Below are 16264 nucleotides of genomic sequence, written 5' to 3' on the forward strand. Positions count from 1 at the left end.
TCAGAAGAAAATCGTTAAAGTTCGCGTCGCGGAAGGTGCGGTTTATTTGATGTTGAGTATATTTTCCTTTTCAAGATATATTTTAGTAAATATGGATTACGTTTTTACGTGGTGAGTGAATCAGTGTCGATATGGTTACTTTATATGCTTAGGGTTTCTTGGAAACTTGTGTAAGCGTATAAGCTTAACTTTTTATTGAACTCTACTGTAATGCTTCTGAAATAGGATTGTGAACGTTTCATCTTCGTAAAAAGGTAGAGTTACATTTGAGCTTAGGCGCAGATCACCGATTTTTAGTTGGCTGATGGTTGGGCCCAATTCTAATTTGTATGAAGAATCGGCCGATACCAAATTGGTGAAATGTGCGCACTTCCATACATCTCTATACTGATTAACAGTCCGACCCAACTAAGGCCAACTAAAAGTCGGTGGTCTGCGCCTAGGCTTAATAATAGCAAGTTCAAGGACAATTTATCGTGAAGTGTATCCTACTAACTCCGTTTTCTACCAAAGTTTTATTAATCCTGAAAAAGTTTGATTAAAACCTATTGTCAACTGCCATCTCGATTTTCTCTGAAGGGAATTCAAGTGTTAATTTGGAACTCCTTCCCTAAATGTTCTTACTGATTAGTAGCGCTGTAGGTTTTCTTTACCCTGGGATTTGCTTAGCTTTTACCGGTTAGGTCTAAATGAGTTATACAAAGAGAAAACGAGAGCTGGGACATTTTGTTATTATTGTGTTCTCAAACTAATATTACTTACATCTAAGTAATATGACATTATTTTTGAAAATCTTTTTTTATCAGTCATGCTAATTTAATTATCTATTTGTTAACAGGGGCGATGCGCTTGCGACGACTTTATCAGCTCTCTACGGAAAACTGTTGGTAGTGATGGGGGTGGCGTTTCCCATGGCTGAAGTGATATCCACATACATTCCACCGTCCTTCTATGAGGTTTGTAATAGTTTCAACAAAGTACAATCAATATTATTTTATGGGATCCTGGTAGTTGTAATAATGAGTTTATTATTGTTGGCAGGGTTTCTACCTATACCTGTATATTGGCAGCATGGTGTTTCTGCTGTATATGTATGCAGCACTAGCGAGGGATCGATCGAAATCTGCAGCCGATACAGCTGTAGTTGCCAGTAAGTATTAAAACGTATAATCTAGACTACGCTACGCACTTAAGAATCTAAATAATTATGGTACTTAGATGGTTTTTGATGCAACCCATGTTTACTTTACGCCTTTTAAGCCAGACTTATTTAGAGGCCTTTTGACAATTTTACAAGTTCTCAATTAAAATGGGAAATGTCGATTTTGTTTTTCAATTTGCGTTAGCTGAAAGTAAGCTTGGTCTTTAAAACATTTTACATAAGCCCGACAAGGATTTTAACCGCTTTGGGATAAAGTAAGTGAATGAACTCACAAGAAAGTAAACCAAAAACTGAATAACATACTCATTTGCATTCACTGAGTCGTTTTTAAAATTGCGTCACTATTCGCACTTACATGGCAAAGGTATAAAAGAGCTGAAAACTGCCGCCAGCAATTTTGCCGTTCAAAGGACTCTTTTTGGTTCCAGTAACTTCCAGTCTTAAGTTGCTAAGAAACTTAATAAGAAAGCGTTCAAAGTTTCGAGGCGACGCGGGGCAGAATTGCTTTATTTGCTATCCCTGTTACCTGATCAACTTTTAATTTGTGTTTTATCGGGTTACGAACTAAAACTAGAGAGCGCCTCTTGAAAAAGGAACGGAAAAAGAATATTATTTCTTTTTCTGGGAGTTAGATGTGCCTATCTATTTTTGGTGTCTATTTCAGCGTTCTACCACAGAATAATAATAAGTACTTTCTACTTAGAAGATAATACTGTTACCATTTTAAGTATTTAGACCTGTATAATTTGTTGTTGAAGCTATAAATATTAATTCAATACATTTATTAAATACAAAATATAATGAGAATAATATTCTAAAGGGAACAAAAAACACAATGATACGACGAAACAAACACAATCCGATTTAAGGCAAGCTTTTGGAAGGAAAACAATGCTTTGACGTGTGACATAATACCCACTTTACCCAGTTTTATCGTATATTTTACCCTTGTTTTTGCAAAACACCCTTCTCGCTCGAGAGCCGCTGGAAAAGTAGGAATAGTGGGGTGATTTTTTTCACTCGAATCGTGTTTTACATTTGTTATTCAAATGACGCGAAAATTCCCTGTGGGCGGGAAGCTAACTAGCAGTTTTTCATAACTTCATGAGCCGGGGCTTTCACAGAAAATAAATATGCAAAAATATGCATGCTGATACGCACATGAAGAGGTCTTCACGAAAATATGATAGTTGTTATAATTTATATTCTGGTTTTTCGCTCGCCGCATGTGTCAGTGGCAACACGTGTTTCAGGTGTCTAAGTGGAAAAATCAAATTCTAACGTAGTTTATCTCAAAAACAATCAATTTTAAGCTTAGTTATTTTAATTAATAATAACAGGTGACGGATTTATCTGGTAAAACCGTAAGTAGAATGGAATTAACTCCTCCCGATCCCCCGGATCCTCCGGACCCGGCCTCCTGTACAATGGACATCTCTCAACCGCTGTTTTCCCAAGCCGCAACAAAACGCCGCCTGGATTCGGAGGTTCCTTCTGAACCCGCAAAGAGATCCAACAACCCTTCTGCTGCAATGTCATCTCCAAGCAGCCAACCGGTGTACACGCACCCATCTCTTGTTATCGCACCAAAAGTCTACAGTGACCTTGACAAAGGCCCTTTTATTGTCCACGTATCGCGCATTGAATCCGAGCCTAATGCTCCAACTTTCATCCAGCCAATTAGGTTCGGAAAATTCTTGGTCAATAACAAAATTAAGGACGTGATTAATGATGGTATCAAGAAAATAGGGAGAAACAGAATCTCTGTTGAGTTCACCTCTGCCAGTTCTGCCAACAAATTTTTGAGTAGTGAGATTCTATCCCTTTGCAAATACTCAGCAACAATCCCGACGTACAACGTGACCCGTATGGGTCTCATTAAACAAATCCCCTCAGATCTTCCAATGGAAGAACTCGCGGAGTCATTGACAATCCCTGATGGTTGTGGCATCCTGCTTAAAGCTCGTCGTCTAAACAGGAAAGTGACCACAGACGGACAGGCGTCCTGGGTCCCCACTCAATCGGTGGTTGTGACGTTTAAAGGACAGGTCTTGCCAAAACGAGTTTTTCTCTTCCATAACTCAATCCCTGTTGAGACTTATCAGCTTCCTTCTATTCAGTGCCTAAACTGCTGCCGCTTTGGCCATGTCAAAGCTCAGTGCAGGTCGAAGGCAAGATGTTTTCGTTGCACGCAACCCCACTCAGCGGATAACTGTGATGTTACTGAAGAAAAGGCCACATGCATTCACTGCACAGGACCCCACTTCGCTCTTAACAAATCCTGTCCAGAGCACTCCAGACAGAAAGCAATAAAAATAGCTATGTCACAAGACAACATCTCCTACGCTGAGGCTTCGGCCATGTACCCAGCAACTCGTAGGTCTTATGCTGACATCACAAGGTCCCCATCCTCACAACCTCTACCCTCTCCATCCCAACCACTCCATTCACAAACATCCCACCTACCTCTCTCCTATAAGAAATCCATACCTCGCACCCCCCGCTCACACGCGCCGTTAGGAAAAGGCTACGACAGGCAGGCACACCAGGCCATTATTGGCAATTGTGCTTCTAGTCTTCCAAATGGTTGCGCCCTTACCGACAATCCTCCATCGTCCTCGTCAGATGACATGAACCTTCTAGATCTTGTCTTAACCCTCATCCTCCGTGTTGTTACTCAACACAAAGACAGTATACCGTCCAACGTTGCTCAAAAACTTTCCCAAATCTCTCAAATATCTAATTACAATGGCAATCCAGGCGGTTCAGTGGAACTGTCAGAGCATTAGAAGAAAAAAACATGAACTTTCCTACTTAATTAATAAATACTCTCCGTCGTTCCTAGCCATCTCGGAGACCTGGTTAGTGCCGGAATCACACTTCCGTGTATCTGGCTTTTCGTGTCTCCGGGACGATAGAAACGATGGATACGCAGGAAGCGCCTTTCTTGTAAAGCGCTCCCTCTCCTATTCCCAACTCCCTCTCCCCTCGCATAGCCAGGACATTAATGTCGTGGCTGTGCGAATTTTCGACCTTTCCATCCTATCCGTATATATTCCCCGTCCTAACTCATCCTCCCTTAATGAACTGCGTTCAGCCATTTTGGCTCTTCCTCCTCCCGTCCTTATCCTAGGCGATCTTAATGCCCATAATACTGCATGGGGCTCCTACCACACTGATTCTCCAGGATCTTTACTCTTAGACCTCTTAGACGATCTAAATCTATGCATCCTAAACAACGGCAGCCCTACTAGAAGATGCCACCCTTCTCAAAACCCAGCTACCGCCGTGGATGTGTCTTTTTGCTCTCCTAACCTTACGTCACTTCTTTCATGGAATGTTCTAAAAAGTACTTTTGGCAGTGACCATTACCCCATTTTGATAACTATTCCTAATAAATCATCCCCAACCGTCCAACCCCCTCCTCTACTAAGATATAAATTAAATAACGCCGATTGGTCAGCCTTTTCCATATCAGTAAATAATAAATTAGACTCTCTCCCTACAATTTCCCCTTTAAATTCGATCCCAGTGTATGAACACTTTACAAACATCCTCCGGACGTCTGCAGATGAACATTTCCCCCAAAAGAAACTTACACATAAGACCTCCCCCCCATGGTGGGATGCGGAATGTTCAGCTATTATTAGGAAACGCAAGGAGGCGGAAAAACGTTATAACAGGTCTATGACAATGGATAACTTTCTGCTCTATCAGCTGACAGCAGCCCAGACAAGAAAATTGTTATCACAAAAGAAAAAATTAGGATGGATCCGTTTTTGCGAGACTATGTCTCCCAGGACACCCTCTTCTGTGGTATGGAAGCAGATAAGAAGGTACCGCCAATCCCTTGCAGCATCCAATACTCCCTCAAACGACCCCTCAATTTGGTTGGATGAATTTGCTGATAAATTAGCCCCTCCTTTTGTCCCCTCTATGGACTGCCTCCCGTCCAGTTCCTTTATGCCAATTCCCCCAACTGGTAATTTAGATTCCCCCTTCTCTGCTAACGAACTCCTTTGTGTCCTAACTGGGCTAACTGATTCATCTCCCGGAGCCGACGGATTGCCATATTCCTTTTTAGTTAATTCTCCTCCTAGAGCGAAATCTTTCTTCCTTCAATTAATCAACAACTTTTTTGACCAAGGAACCGTCCCTGACTCTTGGAAGGAACAAATTGTAATTCCTATACTGAAGCCAGGGAAGGATCCTTTAGAACATAGCTCATATCGCCCTATAGCCTTATCCTCTGCCTTACTAAAAGTTATGGAGCATATGATTAGAAACCGACTGGAATGGTTCATGGAATCTCACGGTATCCTAGCAAAATCCCAATACGGTTTTCGTAAAGGTCTGAGCACTCTGGACAGTCTTAGCATTTTAACCACTGACATCAGACTGGCTTTCAAGAATAAGGAGTATTTAGTGGGTGTTTTTTGGACATATCTTCCGCTTACGATAACGTCTTACTTCCAGTACTCAGGCAAAAACTGCTACATCTGAGTGGCTCGGAGAAGTTGGTTCGTTTCATCAGTAACTCGTTAATGGCAAGAACTGTCTCAATTAAATGTCAAAACATCACATCCCCTCCCCGTCTACTCTGGAAAGGCCTACCTCAAGGATCCGTTCTCAGTCCACTCCTTTACAGCATATACAGTGTGAGTCACGTTAAAGTGTACATATGAAAATAGATGAAACTAGACCTATTTTTATCGACAAAAAAGAGGTCAAAAATTTTTTGAGATTTTTTTTTAATTTTTTATAGAATTTTTTTTCTTCCAATTACTTATTGTAAAGAAAACGTAATAACTTTTAAACTAAGCGGTATATCCTGATAAAATAAAAACAGTAATATTGCTAAATAATAGGCGATACTAAAAAAATACATAAAATACACAAAAAAGGCCAACAAATAATAAAAAATGATACTTTTTGAAAAAAATCTGCTTTTAAATTCGTGTTTTTTTGGTTATTTGATAAATTTCTCCAAAAAATGCCCCTATAATAGGTGGTTTTTATTACTTTGTATTATTCTCTATCGTATTACCTTTGTAAAACCAAAAATCGCATGTCTCTATCCCTATCACAACATTTGCTATGATCGTTTGAACAAAGGCCTGCCACAACATTATTCTCCGCTACAGGTAGAGACAATTTTAATTTTAACTAAAATACTTATTTTACTTCGAAATCTTTTGTTTTTATTTGAAATCTAACTTGTCTTTATCAAAATTACAAATCTAGAGCCATTTTCAGTTTCGTTGTTAACGAAGCGTTGAATGGCGCGCCCGGAGAGGCTTAGTTCGAACGATCATTGCAAACGTTGTGATAGGGATAGAGACAGGCGATTTTTGGTTTTACGAAGGTAATACGATAGAGAATAATACAAAGTAAAAAAAACCACCGGTTATAGGGGCATTTTTTGGAGAAATTTATCAAATAACAAAAAAAACACGAATTTAAAAGCAGATTTTTTTCAAAAAGTATCATTTTTTATTATTTGTTGACCTTTTTTGTGTATTTTATGTATTTTTTTAGTATCGCCTGTTATTTAGCATTATTACTGTTTTTATTTTATCAGGATATACCGCTTAGTTTAAAAGTTATTACGTTTTCTTTACAATAAGTAATTTGAAGAAAAAAAATTCTATACAAAATTAAAAAAAATCTCAAAAAAATTTTGACCTCTTTTTTGTCGATAAAAATAGGTCTAGTTTCATCTATTTTCATATGTACACTTTAACGTGACTCACACTGTATACCTACGACCTTGACCAAGCTGTCGATTCCTTCTGCAACATCCTACAGTACGCCGATGATATTGCTCTTTACATCTCATCTAAATCGATAGACGAGGCCACCACTCGCCTTAATTCCGCTCTAAGCTATCTCGGTGACTGGATGCTCTCTCACGGCCTCTCCATCTCTGTTCCGAAATGCTGTTGCGTTACTTTTACTCGAAAACGACACATTCCGAACATAGATGTATTTATAGACGGTGATCTTATTCCCTGCTCTAACCAGGTCAAATTTTTGGGTCTGACACTAGACTCTAGGTTGTCAGGCGTCTCTCATTTTAACTCCATCCTTAAAAAGGCGGAAAATGGTATTAATGTAATGCGCGCCCTTTCTGGCACTTGGTGGGGGGCTCACCCTTACTCCCAAAAGCTGCTTTATAACGCCATTGTGCGCAGCCATTTCGATTACGCGTCTTTTCTTCTGGACCCATGTAACAAAGCAGCCCTTGATAAATTATCCAAAACACAGTCAAAATGCTTACGTATAATTTTGGGAGCAATGAAATCTTCGCCTATAAACGCGTTACAAGTAGAGTGCGTTGATCCTCCCCTCTATTTACGTAGGCAGTACCTCAGCAACCGCTTCTTTGTTAAGGTTGCTCAGAATGCCTCTCATCCACTTCTAAAAAAACTTGAGCTTCTCTCGTCTTCCAACATTGCATCTTCTTCTCTTCAAAAAACACCCTGCATTTTGCTAAGCTTCCAAAAATTTAGTCGCCTTCCATGCCCTATTACAAAAACTCCTGTTTTCCCTCTCTTCTCTAACAGCTTTGAATCATTACTATTTCCACCGCCTGTTATCCTAAATTTCGGTATTTCTAAAGATTCCCCCACAGCGCCCCAAGAATTCAGAATTATCTTATCCGAACACTGGCAAGGCTGGCTCCCGATGTACACAGATGCGTCCAAGCTCGCTGATGACGGCTGTGTCGGCGCAGCAGTATGGATACCTGTGTACAAAATCGCCCTTAGTTATAAATGCCCTCCAGTGACATCGGTTTTTACCGGTGAAGCAGTTGCAATTTTAGAGGCTATCCTATATGCTAAATCTCATTCATTAAATAATGTTATAATTTTCTCGGACTCCCTAAGTTGCCTCCAATCGATTCTGGCTAACCCCTTCAAGTCTAAAGTTAAATTTCCCACCATCCTAAAAATAAGAGAAGCTCTTTTTGATTGTCATTCGAAGGGTATAAATATTATTTTGGCTTGGATTCCTAGTCACAGAGGAATCCCAGGAAACGAATCTGTTGACTCATGCGCAAAACAAGCCATATCCTCTGGCTCTCTAGAGCATTACTCACTTTTCTCTCACGATGCTGCATCCCTCTCTCTAACCCATCTTTATAAATCGTGGAGAACTCACTGGGACAATTCAAAAAGGATGGTCGGTAAATATTATGCCGATATTCAGAAAGATATTCCCCCTAGACCCTGGTTTTTCAAACACAAATATTTACCAAAAAGCTCTGTTTCAATTATATGTCGGTTGCGAATTGGTCATGCGTGTACCCCGGTTCACCTTGCGAAGATGCACATAAAGGATAGTTCCTTATGCGAATGTGGCTTAGACGAAGGCACAACTAATCACATTTTCTTTAACTGCCCAAACGTAGGTTCCTCTTTATTCGATTTCCTTCCTGAAAGCGTTCCTCGCCCTATTAATATTAAATGTATACTAAACTCTATGGACCCCCCGCTTTTAAAACTTTTATCAAAATTTATCCAATCCCGCAAAATTCGTTTGTAGGTAATCAAAATTATTTTTCCTCTCCCAATCCTTCATCCTACCTACCCTTTTTTTCCCTTACATTTTAATTTCTATATTATGTATTTATTTGTGTTGTCTCAATTTGTGTTGTCTTTTTTGTTTTAGGTACTCACACAAATAATTTTGCTTTTAATTAGAAATGTAAATACTTTTGTTTTTTTTTAAACCCTGTTACACTCTGTCAAAGCTGTTTACGTGACATTGGCGAAATCATGGTTCTCAATACCAAGTCGTTGCCATAATAAAAGAAGAAGAAGAATTTATATTCTGTTCATCACTTCTTATGCCTTATCTGTGCGGTATTCTACTGCTATACGTTGTACTCCGATATTCAGGACCCATCATACAAACATATGTGGAAAATGTCTCCAATACATATTTAAAATTTAATTAGTCTGGCTTTCCGCCACACTAAATGTGGCTGCAGTAAAACGCAATCATTTATGTACACGCGCCAATTATTATCCAATGCTGCTGGAAACTAGCTACCAAAATTAGCTGTTGTGTTGGTTAATTAAGTCGAAACTCGATCAGACGCCAATTTTGGGTTCACACATCGTTTATTTCCATCAGCAACGTGCACTTTGAACTAGTATAAACTTTAGACTCTTTCAATTCAAAATTACTGTTTTTCGTTAAGGTATATTTTGATAGCACAGCAACAGAACAACCAAAAATATGGTCTCATACCAAATGTTGTTTTAGAAGAAGTTGATTCATTCTTGTTACCTGCTGTATCTATAGCATTTCTATGTATTATCTGAACGTTGATAATTTCTCCAGAAACAGACTCAAGCTCGTCACCATCGGAGTCGGACTCGTGTTCGTCGCGCACAGAGCGCAGCACCGCCACTGCTGCGCGAATGCAGCCACAACTCGCAGCGAAACGACTGTCGCTGGGGTTTGCGCTGGCGACGCGCACGCATCACTACGGAAGCTTCTATTTGAGGATGGGTGCTGTTGGTGAGTAACACTTTTTAGAAAACGACGACTAGAGGCACTTTACCTCTCCATTAAAGTAGGGTCGTGTATAGAGCGCAGCGCGGCATCTGTGCGAGTCTCTGCTCATTGCGACTCGCACGCATGATTACGGTAGCTTCTGCTATTGGTGAGTATTCTTTATTAGAAATAGAAACAGACTTAAGTGCTTCACAGCCTCATTAAAGCTCACTGCAAAACGACAAAACCCTAGTAACGGTTTAGATTAGTATTCTAGATACATCAGCCTATTAAACTTCAACTTTAAGCTATGCGTGTCTCATTAAGGATTGTGTATCAGGTGCACATCATTAATTCAAGCTAGACCCAAGCATATTAAAATCTAAAAAAAAAAAATAGATTCCAGTTCAGTCAAAAAAAAAATGAACTTTCAAAACTCAAATGTTCTTTGCCTCATCAGTCTATCCAAAAAAGCGAACAGTATTAAACTGTGAAAGTTCTCCTTTGATCCGTTGTTGTCGAGCCAGTGTAAGTTGAAGGGATTTGCACCCGGGCGCCGAATTACAGAGGAAAACTTCTAACTAATCCGCGGTACTTACTATGTACGTATCTACTTAGTTGCGAAGTTGGCGAAGTTCACTAAAGAAGGAACTCGCGCTAGAAAACAACAAGAAACTTTTGCTGGACGAGACACAAAGTTACACCTGACTTATTTTTACACCACACCAGAAACGGGTGACAAAACTTATGCCAAAACTATCCTAATATTTCGAAGAAAATACACAATTTACGCAACATAACATTTTGGTATCTACTGTTTTTTTTTGATGGCACGATGATGTAGTCACAGAATAAGTAATAGTACAGGTACAGAAGGATTACTCCGCAAGACGATTTAAATAAATGCGAGTCTTGCTACGACGCGATACAGTGGAATTCAGCTCGCACAGCACTACGTACCTACAATTTTATTCACCTACAAGTTTTGTCTCTTTCTATCGCGTGCCTCTGAACTCTTCTTACGCTATTAGGGTTGCTGTCTAGTGAAAAAATAATTAATCTACTTATTTGTAATGACCTACGTATGTAGGTAAGTATGCATTCATTATGGTAAACCTTGGGAGAGGCCTTTGTCCAGCTGCAGTGGACGTCATTTGGCTGAAACGAACGAACGCATTCTGAGCAGTAGTCATAGTAGGTTAGGTTCCTATACTATCCTAAGAATTATTGATTACCTACATGGCCAACATACCTTTCAGCATCTTTGGGAAGCGAAAAAAAAAGATAAATCCGGTAGATTACTTTTCGAATTTAAACACCCGAACGCCGCACAATATTTCTTTCTCTTTATGTCCATTTTTAAATAATACTTCGATCATAGAATTATAATCATACTACAACGCACGCCAGCGTCCTGACGAGCGCGCGCGTGACACTCGACTGATATAATACCCGCCGGCGGGGCGCTTCGCTGTAGGTAATTATCGGATGTACCGCGCGGAGTGAGCCAGGCCTGATGTAGTGCGCAGTACATTGTGTCTATGATTCCTGGCAGAATGTAAATTGGGTCGCCTCTGGAACGCCGAGAGATGTTTGGGAAATATAATTTAGAACCATATTATGAACTATCAAGTCGTATTGTCCAGCGCACATTTATCGTTCACTAGCTGACCCGGCGAACTTTGTTCCGCCTTAATGGCAATAAATAAGCAGACTTTTTTTTTAATTTCGAACGGGATAAAAAGTATCCTATGTCCTTCTCCTGGCTCTAAACTACCTCCCTGACAATTTTCAGCTAAATCGGTTCAGCCGTTCTTGAGTTATAAGTGGAGTAACTAACACGACTTTCTTTTATATTATGTTACAGGAAATGTATGAAATCCGTCATTGTATACAATTCCTAGGATTTGTGTATAAGTCCTAAAATCACCCGGAAATGTGTGATGTAAATTATATTAGACACATTTCCTAGGAAATTTACACATTTCCTAAACAGCAATCGGAAATGTAAATAAGATTTCTTTTTTTTTCTCCGTAACTTAAATGGCGCTACCGCGCCGCGGCCGCTGTGTATGTGTAAGGTCGCAAGTCTAACCTAACCTAACCGAGACTTTGTTATCCAGCTACAGGAGTACTAAAACCTTCATGTCAATAATAGTTTAATAAAAGAGATGTTAAAATTAGGGTTTTCCAATACTTCAGCGTAATATGCATGATGCCGAAAGAAAGGTATGCCAATAGGCAAATATTTTTTTCAGCCAAAGTATTTAAATAGTGCGAATACAACTTTCAGGCTAAACAATAATAATAGTTGTGAGTTAAAAGTACCTATCGGTCAAGGTGGTTTGTCTAAATGAAATTTTAGGCATACTGAGGGGCACCCGATCACACGACCGCGCTTGTGCCGCTTAGTTTTATACATTTCCTAATACAATATTGGAATTCTATAAAATTCCTAGGAAAAGTATACATGTCCTAGGATATGCGTATTAAAAAATCTCTGAAGCAATATTTTATACCTTTCCTAAATAGCTTCGGAATTGTATACATTTCCTAGGAATAGTATACAATTCCAAGAATTCATACATTTCCTGTAACATATATATAGATTTCAAACAAAAGATGTCCACTGCCACTGTCCATGTCGATAAGGCCTTCCTCAAGATTATCCACTACGACCGAGCTTGCGCTGCTCGTATCCAATAGGCCTAAGATGCGCGCCGTGATAACTTTTATCGACGTCAAAATGTATGGGTAAAATCGATAAAATGGCGTGATAATCGCTTATCGCGGCGCGCATCTTAGGCCTTCAGGTGTCCCCGTAGCTTTGCAGACTTATTCATATTTTGCTAATCAAAACTTTTTCCCTTGCTTTCCAGCGTTCGGGATCGGTTCCATGATCTACTCCGGGCTGGAGTTCGGGCAGTACTGGGAGCTGGAAAGGAACACTAACTGCCACAATGTGCTCCTCGCACTCACGCCCGCCACCAGGATGGCCTTCATCTTCATACAGATGTACTTCATCTTTCTGAACAACGAGGTCTGTATCGAAGTATTCATTTTACTAATTGTGTATTTAGATAAGTAGTACAATGATAATTTGAAGATTATCTACTACATAAAAAAGATGCAAACGGCTTCTTTAAAATTGTCCCCTTTTTAAAGTAGCATGTAATCGATGGTAAAACTTATGTAACGAAGCAACACACTAAGATCTAGCTGAACTTTAGTGATAATCTTGTTTACTTCAACGGTAATGAAACAATCAATATTGAACTAATTCACTTAATTTTTGGTGCATGACATTCAAATAAATGTAGAATCTCCTTCCTTTTAATAAAGTTCCAAATATATTTTTCCAGATGAAAGTGTACAAGCACAAGATAGTGGCCAGGTTCGGGCTGATGCACATGGTGGGGACGAATCTCAGCGTGTGGCTCAACGTCCTCGTCCAGGAGACCAAGCACGAGATCCTGACGTTCTACGACCCGGAGAACAAGACCATTGGCTTATCCCATCGATTAGGTAAAACACTATGTAGCTGTATTTAAGTTGCAAAATAGCACCTTTAACAATAGCGTAAGGCACACTAAACACTGTGCCATGTTAAGCTCGAAGTACTGTCGTCTGGAGGAGTGATGGCTTCAAGCCATATTCACCATCTAACAAAACTTTTTAAATCTTATTGGACATTAAAAACGGAAAGTCCTTCCCAGCTAGTATGGTATTGGAAACTATGTAATGCGAAAGTAGGTAAGGTGGTATACTTAAGTGAACAAGTTTCTGATTTCGGTGTCCAGTGGCAAAGCATAAGATTTTGGCAGCCAGAATACCCAAAATAAACTTTGTTACTAACATTTTTAAACAAATATCGGCATCTGCGTGACATAGGGTAAACCACCCAATTATTGGCACTTTAAGCAGCTACTTCACAAAACCGGTAAAATTTATATGTAAAAATATGTTTTATCAAAGATAAAAACATTTATATTGGTCTTTTAATCTTTGCAGAATATTATAAAGTACTTATCATTAATAAATTAAATCATTTACTCAATATAGTGTACCTTTTAAAAAAATACCTCAAAATACCAGTTGTTGGCATAGCCAAACCTTTTATTGGCAGTGATAATTACCTATTATTGGCACTGTTCTCGCAAGACTGAAAAATAGCTGCTAGGTCTTATGTAGAGGTTTTAAAGAGATTCATGATAGAAATAAACAAAATAAAATCCTTTGTTATAAGAAAAGTAACATTTATTTGTATAGGAACATACCATATCAGTTCAAACGCTTATATTTAAAATATGGTTTTAAACTTTCCATAAACACTTTTATCAAATCTTCTTTTCTCGTCGGAAATACTTTTTTGCTACTGATTTTTATTTTATCCCGTCAACAAAAAGCTGTTCTTTCTCGTCAGTTAAAACTGTGAACGGACCGGTCTTAGAGCGATGATCAGGATGTTTCAATCTGAATTGTATAGTAGACCGTGGCACCACTTTCAAAGCCTTTCACAGGCTTATTCCACTAATCCCCGTCAACGGGGAGTAGTGAACTTTTTATTCATTAATCCTCGCTAACGTCAATGGAGCTTATAATGGGGATTAATGAACTAAAAAGTTCATTAATCCCCATTACTTTATTTTATTTTTCTTTATTCAGAAAACTACGTTAAAAAATAAAATACTAATGTAAGAATCATGTACCTTCTATTTATTATTGGATAACAACTCACTTATTGATTATTTTTATAATCAAATTAAATTAAATTTAAGCTTGATTACAAAGCTATTAATTTACACCATTTTTATCTTGTTACATTTTGGCCATTTTGGGCCAAATTTGTATGTAATCGTTTCCATCTTCTTTTAAATGATGAATGAGGAATAACAATTCAATATCCATAGTGCTTTTGGTTAATCAGGTAAGTGTTAATTTTTTTTAAGTATTGTAATCAGTCTTAAATTTAATTTAATTTGATAATAAAAATAATAAGTGAGTTCTTATCCAATAATAAATAGAAGGTACCTGATTCTTACATTAGTATTTTATTTTTAACGTTATAAACTCCATTGGCGTTAACGGGGATTAATGAACAAAAAGTTCACTAATCCCGTTGACGGGGATTGTCAACGGGGATTAGTGGAATAAGACTTTGAATGGCTTTGAGAGTGGCTAAAAAGATAATGTTTTTTATTGGCACCTTTTTAACCAATGTTTGACACCCGTGCCAATAAATGGATTTTATATAATTGGCAGTGGGCCAACATTTGGATTGGTGTATCCAAAACGTTAGAAAATATTTTAAATGAAATTTAAACTCAATTTTGAGACAAACAAGGTATAATTTTTAATAAACTCAAATTATTTTAAATACCCTTTTATTGGCATGTGTGCCAATAAAATGGATAAACAGATTTTACGCATACCAAATGTTGGCACACCACAAATAATTAAAAGTTGGCGGTTAAATTATAAAATAATGTTATAAAAAGGCAGTTAATATATTCAATAATGAGAAAAAATGATTATGTATAAGAACAACAAGGTAGATTTGCATTTTTTAAAAAGATTATGATAGCTCTTACCTTAGTAAAAAACGAATATTTCGATTGTTTTTTTCGCACAAGTCCCGGTTTGTCAAACAAATGGTTGATGCGCCGCGATGTTTTAAAAAATAAAAAACGTGTGTAGCCAGTTGAGTAATAAATGATATTACTGTACAATTTCTACTAAAAATATTAGGTTTGGCTACAAAAAACCTTAATTTTCTTAAAAACTGGAGCATGCCAATAAATTGGTAGAGTGCCAATGATTGGGTGGTTTACATTATGGCAGTCACGCCCCTCTGGCTAATGCATGTCAAAAAGTTTCCGTGTCACAAGCAATCAATATTATGCTAGTAATGAATGCGACTAGCCCTTATGTAATAAAATTAGGTATTAATGTTCATTATTTATCATTAACTACCCTTCCTATAACTATCTGATGGGTTTTTGGGCCTGTATTCCTGATGAAAGTACCTACTCATACGACACAAACCATACTAAAAATTTCAGCAAAATATGTTAGGTCACTACTAACGCAAAATGGTTAGTAAATCTTAAAAAGGTATCAAATACTTTGTGACACCCAAAGTGGCCAAAAAGTTGACAACACACCCTTATTCCTATTGTGACAAACACTTAGCGAACTTTTCGGCTACTTTGGTTGTCACGAACTACACTCGACATCAAATAAATCGCACCTCCCGCGACAAGCATTTTCAAACGCATGCATCCCCACTTCCCGCCAATATTGGCACCATTTAAAAGCCTAGTTCTAACCTTCATTTCATTAAAGGAAAGGTTTCTACCCCAAAAATGTGTCTTTAGAAGGATCCAGAGTCACTTCTTCAAAAAATAGGTAGTTACGCTAGAGCCAACTTTTATGGCTATAAAACTGTTAAGTTGGGATTAATCGCTATCCATCTGTTAAAGAGGACACGTGAGATCATTATTTGGTTTTATAACCATAAAAATTGGACTAATTTATCCCATAGGTGGGCTCAAAGTGAGGTATTTTTTCAAGTCACATTTATGGTATATGTTA

The 16264-nt window shown here is 38.2% G+C and overlaps 1 protein-coding gene and 1 long non-coding RNA gene across 2 annotated transcripts in view; both read left to right on the forward strand.

The window, feature by feature from the left end:
• Positions 1-16264, forward strand: part of LOC135073447 (proton channel OtopLc-like) — a 41917-nt gene that overhangs the window by 21474 nt on the left and 4179 nt on the right. The window contains exons 4-8 of the mRNA XM_063967629.1: positions 839-956; positions 1042-1150; positions 9515-9694; positions 12550-12710; positions 13033-13195. Coding sequence (XP_063823699.1) covers positions 839-956; positions 1042-1150; positions 9515-9694; positions 12550-12710; positions 13033-13195 — 731 coding nt within the window. The remainder of the gene's footprint in view (positions 1-838; positions 957-1041; positions 1151-9514; positions 9695-12549; positions 12711-13032; positions 13196-16264) is intronic.
• On the forward strand, positions 2394-8992 carry LOC135073334 (uncharacterized). Its single transcript, XR_010257612.1, has 2 exons — positions 2394-2526; positions 8837-8992. It is a non-coding gene; the product is annotated as an uncharacterized LOC135073334 (long non-coding RNA).

Source organism: Ostrinia nubilalis, chromosome 7 (assembly GCF_963855985.1).
Source record: "Ostrinia nubilalis chromosome 7, ilOstNubi1.1, whole genome shotgun sequence".
Lineage (NCBI taxonomy): Eukaryota > Metazoa > Arthropoda > Insecta > Lepidoptera > Crambidae > Ostrinia > Ostrinia nubilalis.